A 24,684-nucleotide genomic window follows, 5' to 3' on the forward strand; every position below is an offset into this window, starting at 1 on the left:
TCTATTTCCCTGCTATTAATTTAGCACAGGCTAGATCAGACAGTGTTTTTATTGATGAAAAAACCAGCCCCATCAAGTTTCCTTTTGTTTGGCAGGCAATACACTGCTGAGCACACAAGGGTGCTGGCTCTTACAGATATAAAGACGTACATACACTTTGGCTGGCCTAGCCTACAAATCAAGCGTCTATGGCAGACAACTTGAACAGAACAGCAGCTTCTGAATTCGTGGTCAGAACCCATTTCACAGACTACCAGGAATGATTTGAAACAACACAGTTCACGGTTAAACAGCTCTTTATTGTCCGATAACTAATAATAACTGGCTCTACACACCAGTGTGTATCGCTCAGTTAAACTACAGGGTTCAGTCCCGAAATAATAAGACACACACAAATACAGACACGATCACTTAATCCAGTAGCGAGTGCTCTTTGTGCAGGTGGTGCAATACACGTTTATAGTAAACAATGGTGCAGTGCAGTCCAGGTTTAATACTGGCTTTGTAGCGGCAGCTCCCGGATAGTTTAGCCGTCTAATAATGACAAACAAATATTAGTTAATATGACAATACAACACGGAACACGGTTATTTTTCGCTTCAGTCCTTTACAGGTTTTTTCGTAACCATAACAAAGGAACAGATTGCATCGTCACATCCCCTGAAATACCTTTAGTCACGCCCCCTCCGATAGCTAGTTCAATCACGTCTCCTCCAATCCATGACTGACACATTGCTACTAGGGTATTGTGACTCCACCCCCATCCTGGATGGCTGGTTCCGACTGACCCTGGAATGAACTGCGGAACCATCCAGTCCGGGGCACACTGTTCCTGTTACACAGCGCCCTCACAGGTCAGGAGGAAGATTGTTGACTAGGATTAACTCGCTCTCTGTCACAAGTATTCAAAAATATTTTACTCACAATTGCATGCAAAGTAAACCATATTGTACTGTAACACATCCTGATTGTAACTATATACATTGTAAATTAGAGTCAATCCACTTCTATAAATCCTTCTTGTAGCTGTATAAAACACCCTGGCCTCCCAGACCATGATATAACAAATAGGAGTATGCTTAAGCTGTGCACTGTGTCTGATTTAAGCAATACATTTTCTTTTTCTAATTCCAATCTTAAATGATATTTCAAAAGACAAAACAGTACAAGTTTGGTTGATACCAGGCATTGTAGCTGCTGATGGATGGCAAGTGGCTCAGTCATTACAGTCTGCAGAGAGTTCTGTAAGCTGATAATTGGATGTATCCAGAAATTACATTGCCGGAAGAGTTTCACAGAGTGTAAGGTTTTACACTGACACGTAATACATATATATTTTTAAAATCAAGAATGTATTACACGCAGGCTTTGGAACTGATGCCAAAAAACATAAAGAACAATTTGTTTTCTTTGTAAATGCATTGTCTTATTTTAGGGAACCCTTAAGTGAACAATGCTGAATTGTTTAGCCGTGTTTTTTATTACTAAAAAATACCCAACAATAACAAAAAATTGATATCGTCATTAAAGGAACTCTTCTTCAAGGTGTTATTGATTACCTTTGAATCTTATGGGTTTTTTTTGTTTTTGTTTTATTTGTAGTTAGGTGTCACCTGGCAGCATCATTTGGTAATTTTTATTATTTATAATTTGTGCCCACAGTGTGCGTATATGCTTACACAGATATTCACACATTACCAGTATATATTGTTTAATGATACCAGTTACTAATATGACTTGTTATATAACTCATATAAAAGACAATTATCAGAGCATCACTAGAATATTTGAGTCAATTTTGTTTAACTAAAATGCAGTTTTACTGAGGTGCAAGTAAAAAAACAATTAAAAAAAAGCTGAGCAGCTAAAAATAAACTGTATTGCACAGCTTATCAAAACATTACTTAAAGCAATCTTCCGTTACTTGTTCCAAATTCTTGTCAGCGGCTTATTCGAGCTGTCTGTCAGTGTCTTGCTTTTATAACAATCTCCCAGACACGTAGTAAGACATCTCTGATTGGGCAGCAGTCAAGATATCTCTTGACATGTGGCCAAGAGAACACTAGACAGGATAATTAAATAGCTCTCACTATGTTGCTAGTTTTCAAATGTTAGTCTGACCCAGTAAGAAACAAAAGGGAAGCTGTGGAAGTAAATTATATACAACACTTTCGTTGTGAAAATGAGCCTGCCATTACTGATCAATTTGATATTTTAACGACTCTATGTTCTGTAATATATAAAAGCTGCATCTCCATGTTGAAAGTCAGTTTCAGTCATGATACGTAAGACTGGCAAATTGAAATAGTAGCCCCTTCATAGGCAGGTTCTGAATCCAAGACTGACGAAATTACTGATGCTCACTGAGGTAATCGCTGCTGGTCAGTCCACAGGTTAATGGCACCATTCTTGCTGGTCATGTTCATTACACTTCAATGCATAGTAAACAGATATAGCACACATGCAAAAACGTATAAAAAAAAAAAACATACTAATACAAATTATGCAAAAGTAACATTTCAATTTATTTATAAACAAAAGTACTGATCTAAAATAATTGTTTTATAATTTCTAAACATAATTCGACAGTCGATATTTCTGAAATTTCTGCAAAAGATTGCACAGGAAAGGGCAGTTAAAATTTGGCTTGAAACAGCAGTGCAAACTTTTAATTTGTGTCCTTTTTGGGCTTATCCAACAACATTGTCATGATGTCTTGAAACCCGTCTTGCACGCTCCCTGCAGAACCCCTTTCTTTAGCTAGTCCACGTCAGCCTGAATCCTGATGGCAGTGTTGAGTATTCAGTGTGAAACTTGACAAAGACTTGGTGAGATGTAGACGTAAAGGGAGCGATATTCGTTTCCTGTATGAAATAGAGAAACAAAATCTATCAGCTTTTCACTTAGATACAGATGAATAAACATCCCACTAGATGACAGTAGATCATGAAGCACAGTTGCATACCAGACATCAGGTTCCAGCCTAATTATTTTTTCATGTGTTTTGAGCAATACATTTATCTAGAACATAAAATAAAACAATTAAAACAAGAAAATCCATACCAGTCCACAATACGGCCCTACTGGGGGTGTGCTTGCATCTGGACCGTTGTACAGCTTCAGATAGTTGTTCAAACAGTCTCCTGGGTCATCAATGCTGATGAAGGCAAAGTTGACTGTAACCACACGCCCAACTGGTGCTACAATGGTCCACTCACAGTCTGTGTTATTATTGTAGGTTCCAGGGTAGTTTGGACTGGTAAAGGAGCCATGGTCTCCGTACAGTGTGCCCCCGCACCCTATAAAATAATACATTTCAAAATACATTTAGAAATAAATTCAATTTTTATCATTTAGTGAAACGAATCTTAAATAGGCTTGCCAAGATTATGGGTTATATAAATTGATAAAAGGACAGTAGTTTTTTTTTTTTTTTCAGAAGGGTGATAGGACAATCCGAAAGGCGATCCATTGATACTCTTTGTCAATTGTGTTCAAATTCGAGCAGTCACTGTCCCAAAAGCTCTTTCTTCAGAAAGTAAGTTTTTGGTGTGGACCTTGTACATTTGTTTTACAAATATTCACCCATTTACAAAAATAATGTCAAAACTCAATGTATAAAGTAATTGGGAACACACAACATATACTATGTACATTACAATAGTATTATTATTATACAAACATGCACAATAAGTGTTGTGTTCATACTTTGCCAATCAACCAACTATGCTTATAGGTGGACTATGATTCTGCACTCTATGATGTCATAAATGGGGGCTGATGTTTTGCACTGCTCCTAAAAGCCAAGTCGGTATTGGTGCAAGTTGCACAACAAGGCCTAGAACAAAACCCGCTGTTTAGAATCAAGAGATGTCAATGTAGCCACCGGATCACTGTTTGACCTTGGGCAAACAGTCTCCAAGCTTGTGCAACAGGATAAAAAGTCAGGATCGCACAAGAAACTGACTTTACTTCTCTGGTGAGCTTTTGTTGTCAATAATTGCTTTTTTTTAAGCTATCGTTGATGAGAATAACTTTGTAATGGGTATGAGTAGAAACAATTCATGTATTTTGAACAAGATCACTTTAAGGCCTTTGTCTTACCATTTGGAGAGGAGGTCCAGGTGATCTCAAAGCCATTGCGACTCTGTGAGAAATCACTTTGGAAGTGGAGGTACAGCAGGTTGCTGTTTGGGAAGACTGGATTAGGCAGGGCCTGACCACAGTATTTACCCAGCAGTGTGTCAGACGCAGTGCTGCCATTTCTGATCTGAAACACAAGTGAAAACGTGTTCAAGGATTTGGTGAAATGTAACTTCTTGCGAATGAGGGTGAAGGCTTTGAATTGCTTTTATCATTTGATCAATGTTTGTATGCGTTTACGCCCTTGGGGCCATACATTGGATTTGGTCTAAACTGGGGAGGAGGCTATAAGAAATTACTTTGTTTTAGAATTCACTGTGTGGCTTTAAACAAGGATTATGACACGTGTCCAGTACAAGTAGCCAGTGACATCTTATCCTGATAAACAGGTTTCAAGTACAAGAGCATGTAAGGTTTCCTCTTTATAAATGTACCCAACACAAATATTGTGCACTTCATGAACACAATGAAACCCTGTTATCTTTTTGTGTGTAGAAACACCTATTTTAAAATCTTCCAAACTCATATAAAAGACACTTTACACATTTCAAAATGCAGAAACACTGTTTTTTTTTCAAAACAACTTTAACAATTCACTCACCTCCAAGTAGTCATAGCTGCAGGTTGTGTGAGATTCCAGATCAAAGGCATCAAAAAAGAGTGAGATGGTGTTGTTTTGTGGGGCTCTAAGAATAATGACACAGTTCAGGTTTTGATGGTAGATGCCGGGCCAGCCTGGACTCTTCAAATATCCAAAGGTTTGATTGTACTCTCTGCTGCAACCTAAAGTAAAATACATTTAATTTATTTTTAATATCAGTTTATTATATAAACTGATATTAAAAATACACACACACCGAGCATCAAAAGAAACTTATCACTATTATAACACATTTATTTTTGAAAAAAATAAGGTATATAAATGATGCACATTGACAAAATGTTTTTGGTTACTTTTTAATCACTTGATCATTCATCCTTGACCATGACGCGCTTGAGTGACTATGACCGAAGCATAAGAGTGATTTCAGCTGTTGAATTGCAAGCTTGAATAAAAGCAATAAAGAAAATCACAGAAAAAAAACAATATGCCACGTCTGTCAAGAAAGCAGCGCCTTCATGCAATCAATGACAGGCCATGAACTGGGAGACCAAGAGTCACAACCACAACACCTGCCCAAGATCGACAAATCATTGTGCAGCGTTTTCATGATGTCAATTGTTAATCAGCACAATAAAAAGTCACTGCACCTGCTCTAAAACAGTTTGTCATTTTTCGATCACATTTTATCCAAATATAAGTGATATGTTTCTTTTGATGTTCAGTATATATATATATATATATATATATATATATATATATATATATATATATATATATATATATATATATATATATATATATATATAGTGCCTTGCATAAGTATTCACCCCCCCTGGACTTTCCACATTTTGTAGTGTTACAACCTGGAATTAAAATGGATTTAATTAGGATTTTCTGTCACTGATCTACACAAAATAGTCCATAATGTCAAAGTGGGGAAAAACAATCTACATATTTTTCAAAATTATTTACAAATAAAAAACTGAAAAGTCTTGATTGCATAAGTATTCACCCCCTTTGCTGTGACACCCTTAAATAAGCTCTGGTGCAACCAATTGCCTTCAGAAGTCACATAATTAGTTGAATGGAGTCCACCTGTGTGCAATTAAAGTGTCCCATGATCTCAGATTAAATACACCTGTTTCTGGAAGGCCCCAGAGTTTGTTAGAGCATATCTAAACAAACAGCATCATGAAGACCAAGGAGCTATCAAAACAAGTCAGGGATAAAGTTCTGGAGAAGCACCAATCAGGCTTGGGTTATAAAAAAATATCCCAAACTTTGAACATCCCCCGGAGCACCGTTAAATCCATTATTAAAAAATGGAAAGAATATGGCACAACCGCGACTCTGCCTAGAGAAGGCCGTCCACCAAAACTCAGTGACCAGGTAAGGTGGGCATTAGTCAGAGAAGCAACCAAGAGGCCAATGGTAACTCTGAAGGAGCTGGAGAGATCCACAGCTGAGATGGGAGAAACCGTCCATGGGAAAATATAACCTGGACGCTCCACAAAGCTGGGCTTTATGAAAGAGTGGTGAGAAGAAAGCCATTGCTGAAAAAAACCCATATCAAATCCTGTTTGGATTTTGCCAAAAGGCATGTGGGAGACACAGAAAACATGTGTAAAAAGGTTCTCTGGTCTGATGAGACCAAAACTGAACTTTTTGGCCTTAGCGCAAAACGCTATGTGTGGCGCAAAGCCAACACTGCTCATCACCCTGAGAACACCATCCCCACGGTGAAGCATGGTGGTGACAGCATCATGTTATGGGGATGCTTTTCATCGGCAGGGACTGGGAAACTGGTCAGGATTGAGGGCAAGATGGATGGAGCCAAATACCGGGAAATTCTAGAGGAAAACCTGTTTCAGTCTGCAAGAGACCTAGGACTGGGGCGAAGGTTCACCTTCCAGCAAGACAATGACCCTAAACACACAGCCAAAGCTACACTGGAGTGGTTTAAAAACAAGAACCTGAATGTCTTAGAATGGCCCAGTCAAAGCCCAGACCTCAATCCGATTGAGAATCTGTGGCAAGACTTGAAAATTGCTGTCACCAACGGTCCCCATCCAACTTGACAGAGCTTGAGCAATTTTGCCAAGAAGAATGGGCAAAAATTGCAGGATCCAGATGTGCAAAGCTGGTAGAGACTTACCCAAAAAGACTCACAGCTGTAATTGCTGCAAAAGGTGCTTCTACCAAGTATTGACTCAGGGGGGTGAATACTTATGCAACCTTCAAAGTATTAAGTATGTTGTGTAAATCAAATGGTAAAAATCCCAATTAAATCAATTTTAATTCCAGGTTGTAACACTACAAAATGTGGAAAAGTCCAAGGGGGGTGAATACTTATGCAAGGCACTATATATATATATATATATATTTTTTTTTTTTTTTTGAGATTTGGTAAACCTGCCGTTTGAAAGATCCAGCTATCAATGCTTGCTTCCACTGATGATATATTTTATCAAGGTGATATGTTACATGCAATGTGTTACTCCCCAATACTGCTTTTGAGTCTGTTGGGAGCAGCCCATATGCTTGTGTATATTAGCAAAACAAAAACAATGTGCATATGACAATTGATGTAAAATGAATTTATTGTAGTTGTGTGATATCTGCTTGCCTTTTAAATTTCAATTAAAATGTTGTTATGAAAAAGAAGAGTTTTCTAAAAAAAGAACATTGGTAATATAAACACATATCCGTTGCACTTAAAACATACCTGCAATCTCATATGTTACACTGAATCCGTTTTCTACCAAGTAGTGATCAGATTTATATGTCACCATAACCGTACGACCGTATGTGTAGAAGTCTGGGATTGTAGTGTCTGTCCCGCAGAATCTGTGAACCTGCCCATAATCACCCTGCAAGGCACAGAAACTGAACTTTAAAAACAATCCTTATTACATTGTCATCAAATACAGCAATGAACTGGTTGTTTCCGCTCCAGCAAACCGAAGAGCCTCAACAAAAGAGCCGGGAGTCTAGCTGTGGGAGTCCAGCGAAGGGAGGCCTGCGCCGAGACGCTGTTCGAATAGATCCGAACTTAACAGCGCTCTGGAAGAAGCCATCTACTAGTCAGGTCTGTACCCTCCACCCCACTGCTTCCACTGTGCCTATTTGTCTCACCTGTCCTGCTATGACTGTCTCTCACATCCCTGTTCTGTCCTCTCGCCCTCGTCCTCTGCCCTCTGTCCGCCGCTGCTCCTCCAACCTCATCCCTCTGCCTCTCCCCCCCTCCCGCACACTCTCTGGTGCACTCTGGAACTGTCACTCTTCTGCTAACAAAGCTGATTTCATCTCTGCCTTTGCCTCCCACCTCTCTCTCTCGATTTCCTTGCTTTCACTGAAACCTGGCTGTCCCCTGATAACACTGTAACTCCTGCTGCCCTGTCCTCTCTCTACGTCCTGTCCCATACCCCGCGTCTCACTGGACGGGGAGGTGGGACTGGTCTTCTCCTCTCTCCCTCCTTACTCTTTTCTGTCCCCTCCGACCTCTCCTCACTCTCTGTTAATACCTTTGAATTTCATGCAGTCCAACTAACCTCTCCCTGTCAACTCCGGCTAATTGTACTGTACCGTCCCCCTGGGCCTCTCGCTCACTTTCTAGATGAACTCGACTATCTACTCTCCTCCCTCCCCTCTCTGTCTACTCCAACTGTCCTGTTAGGTGACTTCAATATCCATCTCTCCAACCCCAGCCACTCTGCCGGATTCCTCCCTCTCCTTCACTCCTTTGACTTCTGTCTCTCTCCATCCCCTCCTACACACGAAGCTGGCCGTCAACTGGACCTCACCTTCTCCGGGGCCTGCTGCCCCTCCACCCTCTCTGTCACCCCCTGGACCTCTCTGATCACTATTTCATCTCTTTTTCTCTGTCTCTCCCCTCTCTCCCTGCTCCTCCTACCCCCACTGTCACCTCTCGCCGTAACCTCCGCTCTCTCTCCCCCTCTGTCCTTGCCTCCACTACTCTCTCTCACCTCCCTCCTATCAACTCCTTTTCACAACTCTCCATAGACTCTGCTACCTCCACCCTCTTCTCCTCCCTCAACTCCCTCTGTCCCCTCACCTCCCGACCTGCTCGCCCCTCCCCTCCCCAACCCTGGCTCTCCTCTGCGCTCCACTCAGCAAGAATCACACTGCGATCTGCTGAAAAGAAATGGAAGAGAACCAAACTCCCTGCTGCCCTAGACCTTTACCACACTCTCCTCTCCTCTACTCTCTCCTCTGCTAAATGTACTTATTTCCAATCTGTAATCCAAGCCTCCACTAACAACCCACGTAAACTATTCTCTACCTTCTCCTCCCTCCTAAACCCTCCTCCTCCCTCCTCTATCTCCCCTGATGACTTTGCCTCCTTCTTCTCTTCTAAAATCTCAGATATCCGCAAACTCTTTAACACCTCTCCCCCCCCGCACCCCCTCCTGCTCCAACCCCTACACCCACTGCATCCCCTACTAACTCACCCTCCTTCTCCACCTTCTCGCCCCTCTCAGACTCTGACCTCTCCTCCCTGCTCCAGGGTCACAAACCCACCACGTGTGCCCTGGACCCCCTCCCCACTCACCTCTTTCAAGCTGCTGCTCCTGCTCTACTCCCCTTCATCTCCTCCCTTCTCAACACCTCTCTCCTTTCTGGTCTCTTTCCCTCTGCCTTCAAAAAAGACTATCACTCCCCTCCTCAAAAAATCTACCCTCGACCCCACCTCCCTCCAGAGCTACCGTCCTGTCTCCCTCCTACCCTTCCTCTCCAAAACCCTCGAGCGGACTGTACACCGCCAGCTCTCTGCTTTCCTGTCCAACCACTCTCTGCTCGACCCTCTCCAATCTGGATTCCGCTCTGCTCACTCCACTGAAACCGCCCTCCTGTCTGTCACCAACTCACTAAAGTCTGCCCGAGCTGCATCTCTCTCCTCTGTCCTAATTCTCCTCGACCTCTCTGCTGCCTTTGATACTGTTGATCACTCTATTCTACTATCATCTCTCGCTGACCTGGGAATCTCTGGCACTGCTCTGGCCTGGTTCTCCTCCCACCTCTCCAACCACACTTACCAGGTAACCTGGCGTGGAGCAACCTCCACACCTTGCCCTCTCTCAACAGGAGTCCCCCAAGGGTCAGTCTTGGGTCCTCTCCTGTTCTCTCTCTACACCCGCTCCCTGGGCCCCTTCATCGCATCCTATGGTTTCTCATACCATTTCTATGCTGATGATGCTCAGATTTTCCTCTCCTTCCCCATCCCCTCCCGTATCTCTACCTGTCTGTCTGCTATTTCCTCCTGGATGCACTTGCATCACCTCAAACTCAACCTCTCTAAATCTGACCTCCTTTTCTTTCCCTCCTCCTCCCCCTCCTCTGATCTCTCTATCTCTGTTCCTCTGGAATCTACCACACTCTCTCCCTCTTCCTCCGCTAAGAACCTTGGAGTCACCCTGGACCTCTGCCTCTCTTATTCCCAGTACATCTCCACTCTGGCACGCACTTGCCGATTCTTCCTGAGCAACATCCGAAGAATCCGACCCTTCCTCACCAACTACGCCACCCAGCTCCTGGTCCAGGCCTTGGTACTCTCCCGCCTAGACTACTGCAACTCCCTCCTGGCTGGCCTTCCTGCGTCCGCCACCCGTCCGCTCCAGCTCAACTCTGCTGCCTGCCTGGTGTTCTCTCTGCCTCGCTTCTCCCACGTAACTCCACTACTCCGCTCACTCCACTGGCTCCCGATCACCGCTCACATCTAGTTCAAGACTCTTGAACTAGCCTACAGATGCCTTGACCAGACTACACCCAGCTACCTCCAGACCCTCATCTCTCCCTACATCCCCACTCGACCTCTCCGCTCCGCCTGCACTAGAAGACTGGCTTCTCTACGCTCTCCTGCCTCCAGAGCCCGCTCCTTCTCCACCCTCGCCCCGCAGTGGTGGAATGACCTTCCTACAGATGTCAGGACTGCCCAGTCCCTGACCACATTCCGGCGCCTCCTTAAGACTCACCTCTTCAGAAAGCACCTGTAGAACTCCTCTGTTTTTCCCCTGGGACATTTATCACCCTTCCTTAAATGTGCTTTACTTGCTCTTATCTGCCCCCTATTTTACTGCATTTAATCCTGTACTTCAGAGTACTGTAATCTGCCAAGTGTTTAATCTGTAGTATTTTGTATTTAATCATATCCTGATGTAACTATCACTGACACTTATCTGCTGTATCATTGAATCGTATTTTGTCACACTTGTACTTGCTTGATCCAAAGTCATTGTATTTATCTTGCTCTTAATTGTATTATTACTTGTACTGTGATACTTGAAATGTATTTGCTTACGATTGTAAGTCGCCCTGGATAAGGGTGTCTGCTAAGAAATAAATAATAATAATAATAATAATAATAATAATAATAATAATAATAATAATAATAATAATAATAATAATAATTGTACAAATACATTTATTGTTAGGTAGCTTTAAACATTATGTCATTTTTAATCTCAAGGTTATGGGTTATTGACTTACATATGTCATGTGCATATGTCCACTAATTTGAGTGATGAAACAGATGTATTTAAAGCTGCTGTGACCCACAATGGTGAATTTCACACTGCAATTCATTCACTTGTGTCTGTTTCTATATTACTTTATAATTAAGCCTTCTGTACAATTTATTAATTTATTAGAAAGGAGACCATATTTTGTTTGTTTAAATCCCCCCAACCTGCAACAACATCAACATTTCACATAGTAAGAAACAACTCAGAACATTAATTTAAATGATTCTACCTAAACCCTAAAAGGTTTTTCTCCTTGTCGAAAGTGGATACAAACTGGCACTGGTGGAAACAGAACAAAACTCAATCCTAAAGGGACAAATATGTCTGTAGGTAGATTGAGAGTGGTAATTGCTATGTTTACCGGAGGCCAGTCCTTGAACTCCAGGTAGTCATGGGAACAGCTCTGACTGGGTGGCAAGTGGAAACGCTGGACAGACAGTTTGACATTTTCCTGTGCCGGTGCATCCAGGGTCCATTGACAGTTGGTGGAGGATGGATATGGGTTGGAGGAAATAGGAGATGTGATGGTCTGAGGAGTGGTGCTGGCATTGTGAGACCCACCACAAGTCACTGAACAAAAGAAAACATTATGAATAATACTGTACATAAGTTTTTCTTTCTTTTTTAATCCTGAAAGCCATTGGTTTCACTAACATTAACTGCTGACTCTTCATCCAGGAATTAATATTGTTTGTGGGCAGCTATAACTGAAGTTTTCTGATGACCTTGACTGTAATAGTCGTCTGCAACAACCAGCTTTGACTCTGTTTTACTGACCAGCATCTTAGATTACAATGACATTTAATAACAGGTAAGTTATTAAATGTCTACTGACAGAATGAAAGACATTCTTACCACAAACACTGCTGTGGCCTACTGCCAAGCACTGGGTTCCGCTACTGATGATAAAGGATTAGTAAGTCTCTGTCTCAATGTCTCAATGACTAATCATGACTCATCATTGGGGGAAATAATCCTCCCATTGGACACACCCATGTGAGATCACCAGTGAAGATCAGCAGATGCACCACGGTGTGACAGAGGTGGTCCTAAATTAGTGAGGTCATCTTTTAGGCTGATCAGAGGTCAATAGGGGAGTTATTTTTTTATTAAGACCTAATGACAGGCATGGGGACTGACAGAAGCATGGATAATTCTGTCGATGCTTAATGTATAATGTAATTGTGTGTAAAAATAATGTGATATCTTGTAACAATTGTAAGTCGCCCTGGATAAGGGCATCTGCTAAGAAATAAATAATAATAAATAATAATAATTCAAATAATCTGAAAGAACAAAAAACTAAATTTCCCTTTGAAGTCAACACTCATTCATAGTGCATCCTAAATCAACACCAATTCATCAAATTTTTAAACATGTACAACTCTTTTTTTTTTTTTTTTAAGAGAGGATAAAACCGTTAACATTACAGATAGAGTGTGACATGTTAAAATGTACTCTCTCCTCTGATAGTGCAGTTGATATACATGTTTCAGTCAGCTCTGCTGGAGCCTGGCTCTCTTAGCACAACAGACAGTACTACATTTAAATTGCCATTCTGAGTTCTTTACTTAGCAGTGTTAAAACATGACGTTATTTTAGAAAACAAAATGGGGCACTTTGACTACAGCACTCCTCAGGCATTTAGTTCACTTTTTATTTTAAATGGTACAGTGTACGCAGAAAGAAGCTGGCGATGCTAAAACATATTTTCCCACATTACCAAAAAATAGTAAAAGGCCTTTTAGGTAAAGTATATAGTTCAATCCTTGGAAATGTATTGAAAACTGTGATGCCACCAACAATGACTTCCTAAAACCAGTGATTCAGCCAGCAAACTCCTGACTTGTCTACAGCTTCTCATGGCTTCCAGTTGTTTTTTCCACTGCAAATAGCTCTTATTTCTAAAGGGGGTGCCTCTGCTTCCAACAGCAGTTCACTTAAATCAACAAGACATACCATTAGGCACAACAAGAAAAAAATAAAAAACACATGTATTGTATATCCTGCTGCTTTCATGGCTCTGGGTTAAATCTTTAATCATCATTACTTACACTCCACAGCTGTGTAGGTAGCGTTGAACCCACTGAAACTGACAGAGCTATCTGAGACAAACTTCACTGTCAGGAAGTTGTTGCTGGAGGCAAAAGAAGCCGGTACGGTGGTGCCACAGAAAGTGCCAACGAGTGGGAAGTTCTCATTGTCTCCATCAAACACCTGAAAAGAGAGGACATCAACTGTAGGATCAGCAGAAATTGTGTATGGGCTTTTGGGGCTGAATCAGTAAAAGAAGATATTTATTTCTTTCTTTTGTTCTCAGGTCACTCTCGAGAAACCAATAACAACAACCACAGTTATAAATTAAGAAAACCATATACAGTAGTTTGAGTACTTGTGACCTCAGGGAAGGAATTAATTCATCTGAATCTGTATAAACATTCCGTAACATAGATTAGTATGGCTATAGACAATCACAAATACTGTTTAGTGACTGGATCAACCAACTGTATTTGTTGTAGCACTAGTTACAGACTCCTTATTTTTGTATAAAAGCAGGTCTGATCTGTTTTGTCTAATGCATGGTGTGTTCCAACCTCACGTGTGACACATACACACAGCAAATTCGGATCCCATACCTTAACATAATCATATCTACAGATTGTTCCAGAAGGCCCTTCCAGGATGAAGTTTGAAAATGTGAGATTGACGTTCATGTTTTGAGGAACCACAATGTTCCACACACAGTCCAGGCTTGCCTCATATTTGCCATCAAAGTCGATGTCAGGAGAGCCAAAAGAGCCACTGGGAGCGGTCAGGTAGCCACCACAGCCTTGCTGTGGTCCTGTTCAGGAAAACAAATCACATGAATGTCAGGTAACAGCGATATTCCACCCAGCTTCCCAAACTAAAAATGCTGTGCACAAATCTGCAGAAAACCTCAAAAATGTAAAAGCTGAACTGAGACACATACGTTATTACAATGCATGCTTTCAAAGATATAAAGTACTGGAGATTCTTTAGCTCACATGTTCCCACAGCAAAAATGAATTTGAAATGGTGTTGACCAACTTTTTAGTGGAGGTTTTATTCAGCTCCCATGTGTGAATATCAGAAAATTAAAATGAGTGGACAGCCCACTGTTTATCATCAATAACCATTTGACTACTTTTTTGCTTTTTCCACAATGTTTGGTAACCTTTTTTGATGTAAAACATGTATCCTGCCTTATGCTCAGGAAGCAATCTGTTTGCAAGCTAAAATAAATATATATATATATATATATATATATATATATATATATATATATATATATATATATATATATATATACACTACCGTTCAAAAGTTTGGGGTCACTTAGAAATGTCCTTGTTTTCCATGAAAACATACATGAAATGAGTTTGAATAGGAAATATAGCAAAATGAATAGGAAATATAGTCATTGACAAGGTTAGAAATAATGATTTTTAATTGAAATAATAATTGTGTCCTTCAAACTTTGCTTTCGTCAAAGAATCCTCCATTTGCAGCAATTACAGCCTTGCAGACCTTTGGCATTCTAGTTGTCAATTTGTTGAGGTAATCTGAAAAGATTTCACCCCATGCTTCCTGAAGCACCTCCCACAAGTTGGATTGGCTTGATGGGCACTTCTTACGTACCATATGGACAAGCTGCTCCCACAACAGCTCAATAGGGTTGAGATCCGGTGACTGTGCTGGCCACTCCATTATAGACAGAATACCAGCTGACTGCTTCTTCCCTAAATAGTTCTTGCATAGTTTGGAGCTGTGCTTTGGGTCATTGTCCTGTTGTAGGAGGAAATTGGCTCCAATCAAGCGCCGTCCACAGGGTATGGCATGGCGTTGTAAAATGGAGTGATAGCCTTCCTTCTTCAAGATCCCTTTTACCCTGTACAAATCTCCCACTTTACCACCACCAAAGCACCCCCAGACCATCACATTGCCTCCACCATGCTTGACAGATGGTGTCAAGCACTCCTCCAGCATCTTTTCATTTGGTCTGCGTCTCACGAATTTTCTTCTTTGTGATCCGAACACCTCAAACTTAGATTCGTCTGTCCATAACACTTTTTTCCAATCTTCCTCTGTCTAGTGTCTGTGTTCTTTTGTCCATCTTAATCTTTTCTTTTTATTGGCCAGTCTGAGATATGGCTTTTTCTTTGCAACTCTGCCTAGAAGGCCAGCATCCCGGAGTCGCCTCTTCACTGTTGACGTTGAGACTGGTGTTTTGCGGGTACTATTTAATGAAGCTGCCAGTTGAGGACCTGTGAGGCGTCTGTTCTCAAACTAGACACTCTAATGTATTTGTCCTCTTGCTCAGTTGTGCACCGGGGCCTCCCACTCCTCTTTCTATTCTGGTTACAGCCAGTTTGCGCTGTTCTGTGAAGGGAGTAGTACACAGCGTTGTACGACATCTTCAGTTTCTTGGCAATTTCTCGCATGGAATAGCCTTCATTTCTCAGAACAAGAATAGACTGACGAGTTTCAGAAGAAAGTGCTTTGTTTCTGGCCATTTTTAGCCTGTAATCGAACCCACAATTGCTAATGCTCAAGATACTCAACTAGTGTAAAGAAGGCCAGTTTTATTGCTTCTTTAATCAGCACAACAGTTTTCAGCTGTGCTAACATAATTGCAAAAGGGTTTTCTAATGATCAATTAGCCTTTTAAAATGATAAACTTGGATTAGCAAACACAACGTGTCATTGCAACACAGGACTGATGGTTGCTGATAATGGGCCTCTGTACGCATATGTAGACGTTCCATTACAAATCAGCCGTTTCCAGCTACAATAGTCATTTACAACATTAACAATGTCTACACTGTATTTCTGATCAATTTGATGTTATTTTAATGGACCAAAAATTTGCTTTTCTTTCAAAAACAAGGACATTTCTAAGTGACCCCAAACTTTTGAACGGTAGTGTATATATATATATATATATATATATATATATATATATATATATATATATATATATATATATATATATATATATATATATTTATATATATATATATATTAAAGAAAATGCCATATTATACAATAGAGGGCGGTGTTGTACCTCAAAACAAAATAAAAATTCAAATTTGTGCAATATGTGATGATCATTATACTGATTCTGCTGGAGTTTTAAATACAATTTAACAAAGCAGCAAATGCAGTAGAATTCATGTTTCACTACCTATTTATACTGGTAAAACTGAGGTTCCTATAGTGCCCTGCACCAAGGGTCTTCACGAGTGACCCAACTTCAATATATCGCTCACTAATTTACAGGAAACCCCTGAACCCTGATTGCTGACAATCCAGGGGGCAGGCTCCTTCCTGGGGATATGGAGTGCAGCTACAGGGTCCAAATTCAGTTTTACTAAAGAATAATTCATTAACATAGGCATATTCAATTAACAAAGAAAGACAGGAACAATTATTCATTTTATAGACCCGACAGCCTGAAGCTGGGCAAGCTTCTAAAGCATTTGCATGACAAGTTAATTAATGTGAGCCTGTATTAACAACCACATTCTTAAACCCTTTGAGATCTAACATAGAGAACCCTGCCGGCATAACCAACCGACATTTGAGATGAGGCATAATGGTTGGACCCCTTTAATCCAGATCAAATTCATACTGGAGGGGCTGGGTGTTAGCTGTCTGCAAGCACACACCATGAAATTTTTTTTCCACAGTGTACATTTGTTTATCTATCACTGGCAGTCTATCTAATTATGGTTATCAATAAACAAATACATTAGTTAATTGGCAGATACTTGTATGGCTGTTTGGTCATGACTTGGCAATGCTGTATTATACACATCTGTTTAGTGGTTACGTTCATACCACAGTGGGACCACTAGAGGTCTACATAATCTCACAGAACAAGCTTTTGAAGCTTCTCTGATAATAGTCAAACACTTCTAGAAATATGCTTACTGCACTGAATTCCTCTTTATCTACAACTCAAGCTTTTTCTCCATTTATACATATTAGTTCCAAAGATGCAAGCTTTGTTTTTGTATTGTCTAATTATGCTATTGCTTGAAACAATATTTTAAATTTACGGTATTATTATTATTATTATTATTATTATTATTATTATTATTATTATTATTATTATTATTATTATTATTATTATTATTATTTCTTTGCAGACGCCCTTATCCAGGGCGACTTACAGTCGTAAACAAAAATACATTTCAAGAATCACAGTAATATAGATAACCATTCCACATTTGCTTTATAAATTATTCGATGAGCAAAATAAATTGTCTGCAATGTTTCTCAAAATATTAGCAAAACCTATTGAATGTTTTGTATTAATTAGGGTTCATAAAAGCAGCTTGGTAGAGCTATCTTAACTAACTTATTCCTGCTGTTTAGATTCACTTGTTATTTCTGTTCTCACATCCTGGAGAAGTTTTTTGGCCTTATTTAAGCTCTCAGAATCTTGTCTATACATCCTGCTTTTGGCCTATGAAACACAAAGTGTGACAGTTTAGTATTTAATCCTCAATAATGAAGGCTGATAAAACCTGTTATTACATTCATCCATGACTCGGGTAAAAGCACTGGGAAGGCAACTGAACTTCTTTAATTGTTTAAACAAATAATGCCACTGCCAAAATGAATAAGAATGGAAAAGGTCCCTTTAAAAGTACAAATGTGGCTGTTTTCTGCTTTTGAAATAGCTATATTAGAAGCCTGTCATTTGAACTAAGCTGGCATCTAGTGCAAAGCAGCTGGAGTTCCTTGTTACAAATTGAGCTTTTTAATTCTTAAACCATTGCCTATTATATAAACATTCAGAAACTCTTCATGGGGTTCACACAACGTCAGTTATCACATATCATTGGTTACCATTACACAGTTCTTTTAAATATATCCCATGTGTGTTTTGTCACAACAATATATTTTGAGTTTAAGCTGACTTGCTCTTGTTACTACCGAAACAAACAGCCATTTCTGTCCTTTCACTGCAGAAAAATTCAACTCTGGTCTGTCAAGCACAAGGAGCGTAAAAAATATTCCTCCCCCAGCAACAGCCACATCCGATCCAAAATAAATTGCGTAGGGGAATCAGAATGTGGAGAATGGAAGAGAGAGTGCAAAAACAGTGAGAGGAGATAATACTTTAATCTGCTGCAACTTTCACGCTCGTCAGCTCCCAACTGCTAAAACGGTTCTTACAAAACTAGCTAGCACACTGATTGATGGCATACTGTCCTGCCATTTATTTATTTATTTAACTTAAGACGTTTTAAAATCTGATCATTGAATTGAAATGACAGTTGATAATGAGAACGTTTGATGTGGCAGGTGAAGGAGAGAGCAGCAGAGATGGTTATTTTCCACTAGCTGGGAGAAGCAGAGCAAAGCGGGGCTGGGCAGGGTTGATATTGTACATTCACACACCACATTTCTTCAGTGATTACTTGTGCATATGTTCTTGGTTTTGTAGTCTCCTTTTACATGGCATATACAGCACTCAAGTATACCTTTTAGCTTTGGTCTGTGAGAAATTCGGAGGTTGTCATGTAATCCTGATATTGTGTCAGAAACTGTGCGGTTCTAGTTTTGTATTTACAGCAGTGACAGGAGATGAATGTCACTGCTCACTAGTCATAAAAAGTAAATTATTATTATTATTTATTTCTTAGCAGACGCCCTTATCCAGGGCGACTTACAATTGTTACAAGATATTACATTATTTTTACATACAATTACCCATTTATACAGTTGGTTTTTTTTTTACTGGAGCAATCTAGGTAAAGTACCTTGCTCAAGGGTACAACAGCAGTGTCCCCCACTGGGGATTGAACCCACAACCCTCCGGTCAAGAGTCCAGAGCCCTAACCACTACTCCACACTGCTGCCCCATGATGGTAAATGATGGTCTTCAGTTCAATGAACCCCCATGGAAAAACAATAAGTACTGCTCTAGATCTATATTGATTCCTGTTACATTATTATTGCACTGTTCAGATGAAGGCCAGGGTTAATCGCATTTTTACAATGTACCCGCAAAGTTTGAATCAGGTCAAAAATGGGTGACCAATTCGGAATTTATTCAGCAACAATAAACCTGCCCTTTGAAAAAAATACAACCGGTGCAATAAACCAAAAACAAGGACGCTTCAACACAGGGCTACCTGCCAGGAATTGCAATTACCACAACCTTCAATCTCCCTGTGTGCTCGCACATTGTGCTTCTGAGTTATTGTGTAATTTTACTAACAAACCATGGAGATACAGCATTAAAACCTGCATTTATCTCTTTGTTCCGATATTTAATTTCTTCAGTTCCCTTTGTGTTAAGGAAGTACATTCATCATCCTTTACCAGCTTACCCCAAGGGTGACCCTCAACTCACTCCCCCCCACCCTCCCCCCTCCCCCCTCCCCCCTCCCAGGAGAAAGGAGGGATGGGTAGCTAAGCAATGCACAGAATCTGCATTGCTTATTGCAAATTACTGAAGCTGTCCCACTCCTCTGCTTCAACAACTCCTTCACTGCACGAAGCAGAGTTTGTGTCCTGGGGTGGAAGTTAGCAAAGAAGATTTAATTGTCATTATTTTACTAAGACACTATGAATATATGACTATATGAAGCATCTGCTGTAAACAAAGGCATTCTACTACAGACACCAACACACATTCTTTGTCACAGAAAACCAAAATGACTAGAAAATCTACCCATTCAATCACTTTTTAGTTTTTAGAAATCAGACCTGGTTTGGAAATTTCTGCAAAAACGTTCAGGTTGTAACCACTTCCCATTTATTCGCAGCTGTTGGTCTGAGGTTTCTGAATGCTAGACACGCATTTACCCTATTGGTTGGTTTGTAAATGCATGCTAAAATGCTCCTCTAACCAGATTGCTTTGACTATCACCAACTCCTTTTATTTGATAATGCCTACTATGTACATGAAGTGCATTGACATGTACTGTAGCTGTAGCCTTTAACCTTCCATTGTACTGTCTCTCCTAATAAGTAGAGGTCATAACAGTGTATAACCTCCAAAACACTAGAAATACCCCTGCCTCTTTCTGGTCATGTGGGTACCATTTTGATATTGTTAGGAAGTGGCATGCTTGGGACATGTGACAGCAAATTGTGTTAAACACAGGAAGGTGATAAATATACAAATGCAGAAGGGAACTACAATGTCTGATCTATTTGCTACCCAATTTGACCACCAAATTAGCAAGTGACAATCCCATCTTAAACTGCATATACTGTATGAACTCTTTCAACACTGCACATCTGTATACAGGTTTAGGAAAAATAACTCCACTCAAACCAGCTGGCCAGTAAACTACTCTAATATTAAGTATACCTTATAACACCCCTGGAGTGATCTTTCTGTGCAGTTACTTAGTGTTGAATGAGCTAAATTATGTATTGAACAGCAACAGTTCAAGGCACTTTCCTAAGGGCATGATAAATCATGCCATCTCATGCACTCTTCTATTGTACCGTAACAATAACTATACAGTGCTGTCTGGCAGGGCTGATCTACATTCATATCAGGAGGTTTACCCAGTGTGTACATTTGTCAAATACCCAGTTTTTGAATGAACTGCCTCTAGATAAAAGCACGGCCATCTCCTGCCTGTCAGTATGAAAAGAATGGCACCCTGATTTTGATGACAAAGGGAAACTGTTTTTGTTTTGACCTCCCTACAGACCCAATTGTAATTGCAGCTGCAACACCAAATAATATCTTGAGAGAGAAAATCTTTCTCTCATTCCTCTTACCTCAGGAATTAATAAACAGAACCTGACATGCTAGGAAATGCGCTTTTTCTGTCTTTATACCTGTGTGCATACCTAAAGATCAATGAGAACATATTTAAAGAGAATACGACCAGAGCAAAATATATATTTGTAAGGGGCCTGAGTGATATAAAAGGGTCAATAAATGTGTCAAGGCTGGTGGCACCATAATTCTGGCCTCCAGTTTAAGTATAATTATTAAAGTTAGATTAGTAAGGGTTAGGGTGGGATGCAGTAAGGGTTATATTTAAAGACATGTTTTCTGCGTAAGCACTAATGGGGTCACTGATCTATGAGAAGACTACCACTAAACAGTGTCAAACTAAGTAAAAATGTTGACAAAATAATGTTTTACTGTATGATATGTTGGTATGGACATGATGGTATTATCCTGTGAGTCTAAAACAGTTGTTGAGTTGAACATGGAATTGAACAAACTAAAAACACAGCCTGAAAATGATTCACAGCCGCTGTTAACCCCCAGTGTGCCTGTTATCTGGTTACTGCAGTCATTTAAAAAAAAAAAAAAAATGTAATATGGGATATTAATAATAAAATACTTAATTTGAAGAAAAACAGAATTTAAAAAAATGTGGTAGAAATAGGTTACTGCCTGAAAACGGTGCCACACATGTGGAATGATATGTGGCCATTCCTCAACATTTGTGACATGAAACTAAAACAGCACAATATTCCAGACAGTAACCCCTACGGATTATACTGGGGTCCTAAATATGCAAACAGCTTCTGATAGCTCTTTGCTGTTTTGTAACATTAAATATCTGGTATATATTCCTAAGGCTGGGGGTCTCTTTTTGCACCAGTAAGTAAGGGGTTAGAAAACAACCAGCAACTTCAAAAGTTGTAAACTTTAATGAAAGTACAATCCACTCTGTTGATTTCAATGTGTTCTTTGTATTCCACAACATTCCATTGCTGTCCACTAAGATTTGCTTAACTTCTAATAATTGTATTACTGTGTGAAGCTTGACAGTGGAGAGAAACAAGCCACTAGCCAGTATATCCTTTTTTTTTCTTTTTATGTCATCCCGAAAAAGCCACACCACATGGAAAGCTGCTATTGGCTGTGTGACTAGTGATTCACTTGCAAGCTACGCTTCACTAAGTCTATTATAACCACATAGGGATGTACAGTAACACATATGAACAAAGAGCTTAAGAAACCTTGCATTTCAACCCATAAACAACTAATAATATATACAAACTGAAGGTGCATATTGCTATGAGATAACAGAAGTGACTGAAAATCATACTAAAAATAGGTTTAAAAAAATTATTAAAATATTATCACTGGTTACTGGTATTCCTCTTGGTTTCTTTTACTTTTATTAGATATTGCAGGTTTATCAAGTAGAGATGCCACACTTCAAAAGGTTTGAAGTGATGGAAATGCCAACAGAGCTACAACCACTTTAACTAAATGAACTGCTGAAATAATATCATGTGGAAAAACAATGTATGCTGCATATACCTGTTAACTATATATAAAAACCTCCTTGGGTAATTACCAGTAACTGGACTGTAGTTATAATTTGAAGGGGGCTATGACAAGAATGCATGTTAAATGCATTGTAGTAAATATGTGTGAAATGACTTTAGGTTAGCATTGATAGTATGCAGTACTTTGACAAGATTGAATCTGGTATTACAATGTATAGGTCTTTGAGCAGCACACCTTCGTTAACGCTGGAATTAAGTTACTCACCTAAAGTCTGCCTGAAGGTGGCCCTCCAGCCCCCTGCATTGGCGGAGTAGTCTGTCTTAAACACCAGGAACAGATTGTTTGAGGAACTCTTCAGAGTTGAAGGGATCACCATGCCACAGAACTTGCCCAGGAGAGGGGCCTGGGTGTTTGCTCCATCATAGACAGCTATATAATCATAGGCACAGTTGGAGGAGGCCTCGAGATGGAAGGAATTAAATCTACATGGAAAACAATCAAATGATATTACTTTGTTACATTGCCGTACACGGTGACATATAATCTTTCACAAACAGTACAATTATTCTTTCATGGTTAATATGTTGTGTAAAAACTGAAGATAAAAACAGATCACTTTTGTATTTTGGTTAAAAAAAACAAAAAAAAAAACAAGGCTTTAAAAAACATTAGTGGATATTTAAATACATACATTGTAATACAATACTGAAAATACCAAAAACAAAGGGAATTCTTAGCCCCTGTATCTAATCAAAAACCATGGCATTGACTGAAGAATCTCTTATTACTGACTGTCTCCGACTCTTTGGACTAGATTGTCTTTGGACTACATTAAAACCAGGGAAGTTTAGACATTACATTACATATGTCACTCTACTGTGAAACAAAGACCGCACATCAAAACGCAACTAGCAATGCTTGCCCTTCTGCACTGATTTAAATGCACTGAATGTGTAGAATGAATACCAGGGGCATAGTCAAAATTCAGATTCACAGCAAAACCTTTTGTTTTCTACTGTATCTCCAGATGCATTTTCTTTAATTGGGGGGCTAATCACTTGCTATTCAAAAGCAACACCTGTGTCTAATCTCTCATAGCTTCATGTTTTGCATCAAATCTTTTGTTAAACCTCTCACTAGCGTCTGGGGACCAGACATATCCATGAATTATTATTGCAGCATGACAGATTTGACCCATGTGTATCTGTGACAGGCACCTCTATATTCATATGGTAGAGGTGGGATATAGCAGTTCCAAAGTTTACACCACTGGTCTAATTTCCTGCCATGTATTCAAGTATTAAAAAAAACAGTGTCATATCCTAATACCGCTTCTCTTTAGATCATTAAAATAGGGCCTTGTGTGAAGCAATGTTATGAAACACAACCTCATATCATATACATCTATTCAGTGCATCTTTGCATTCAAATGTGTCTAATCAATAGGATATACATTGTGCCGGTATACAGAGATCAGTCATTGTATAGATAAGTGAACACTACTGTATGGAGCAGATTAGTGTGTTAAGTAAAAGGACAATGGTTTTGACCTTTTTTTTTCACAATAAGGGCTTGGGAATTAATGACAAATCATTTTATTAATTTTCTATGACAAAATAATGATGATGGTTTAGAGTGCAATACTGCACTTGTGCATTTCCAGATCTGCTTGTATCGCCCAGTATTTGGGAGACTGCTTTTAAACCTAATCTCTTCTGTGAAGGGCTCTCTGTCCTCGTGTCACAAGCCCTGGCCTCACTGCTGACCTGCCCCATTATAAGGATGAGGCATCACATTCCAGTGGTGCCTGTGGACAGGGATGTGATGAGTTCAGAGACACAGTGGAGTTCTCAGTCTCAGCCCTTACAAATGATCTACCAATACAATGGTAGCATAAGAGCAAATGCAATGAGTCACTGGTGAAACAGTACTATACAAGTATGTTAATATTTTGACATACCAATGACATCACACTATTATTAATCAATACACAACACAACAGAATCAGGACTGCAGTGCAAATCTTGTTCCAATTGTGTCTCCATTGATGACAATGATCTGGCCTGCTAGCCTATTGTATCTTGTTCTGTCAGAACACAATAGGGTAATAAAGTATTTGGGAAAATATGAATACT

The 24,684-nt window shown here is 39.7% G+C and overlaps 1 protein-coding gene across 1 annotated transcript in view; it reads right to left on the minus strand.

Annotated features, from left to right (window-relative positions):
- Positions 1–210: 210 nt before the first annotated feature.
- The window catches only part of LOC117400106 (cubilin), a 94,254-nt gene continuing 69,780 nt past the window's right edge, over positions 211–24,684 (minus strand). Inside the window, exons 59-67 of the mRNA XM_033999542.3 lie at positions 22,814–23,031; positions 13,926–14,131; positions 13,344–13,506; positions 11,651–11,859; positions 7,473–7,617; positions 4,745–4,926; positions 4,105–4,270; positions 3,064–3,299; positions 211–2,864 (exon numbers count right to left, since the gene is read on the minus strand). Coding sequence (XP_033855433.3) covers positions 2,757–2,864; positions 3,064–3,299; positions 4,105–4,270; positions 4,745–4,926; positions 7,473–7,617; positions 11,651–11,859; positions 13,344–13,506; positions 13,926–14,131; positions 22,814–23,031 — 1,633 coding nt within the window. The 3' untranslated portion in view covers positions 211–2,756. The remainder of the gene's footprint in view (positions 2,865–3,063; positions 3,300–4,104; positions 4,271–4,744; positions 4,927–7,472; positions 7,618–11,650; positions 11,860–13,343; positions 13,507–13,925; positions 14,132–22,813; positions 23,032–24,684) is intronic.

Source organism: Acipenser ruthenus, chromosome 4 (genome assembly GCF_902713425.1).
Source record: "Acipenser ruthenus chromosome 4, fAciRut3.2 maternal haplotype, whole genome shotgun sequence".
Lineage (NCBI taxonomy): Eukaryota > Metazoa > Chordata > Actinopteri > Acipenseriformes > Acipenseridae > Acipenser > Acipenser ruthenus.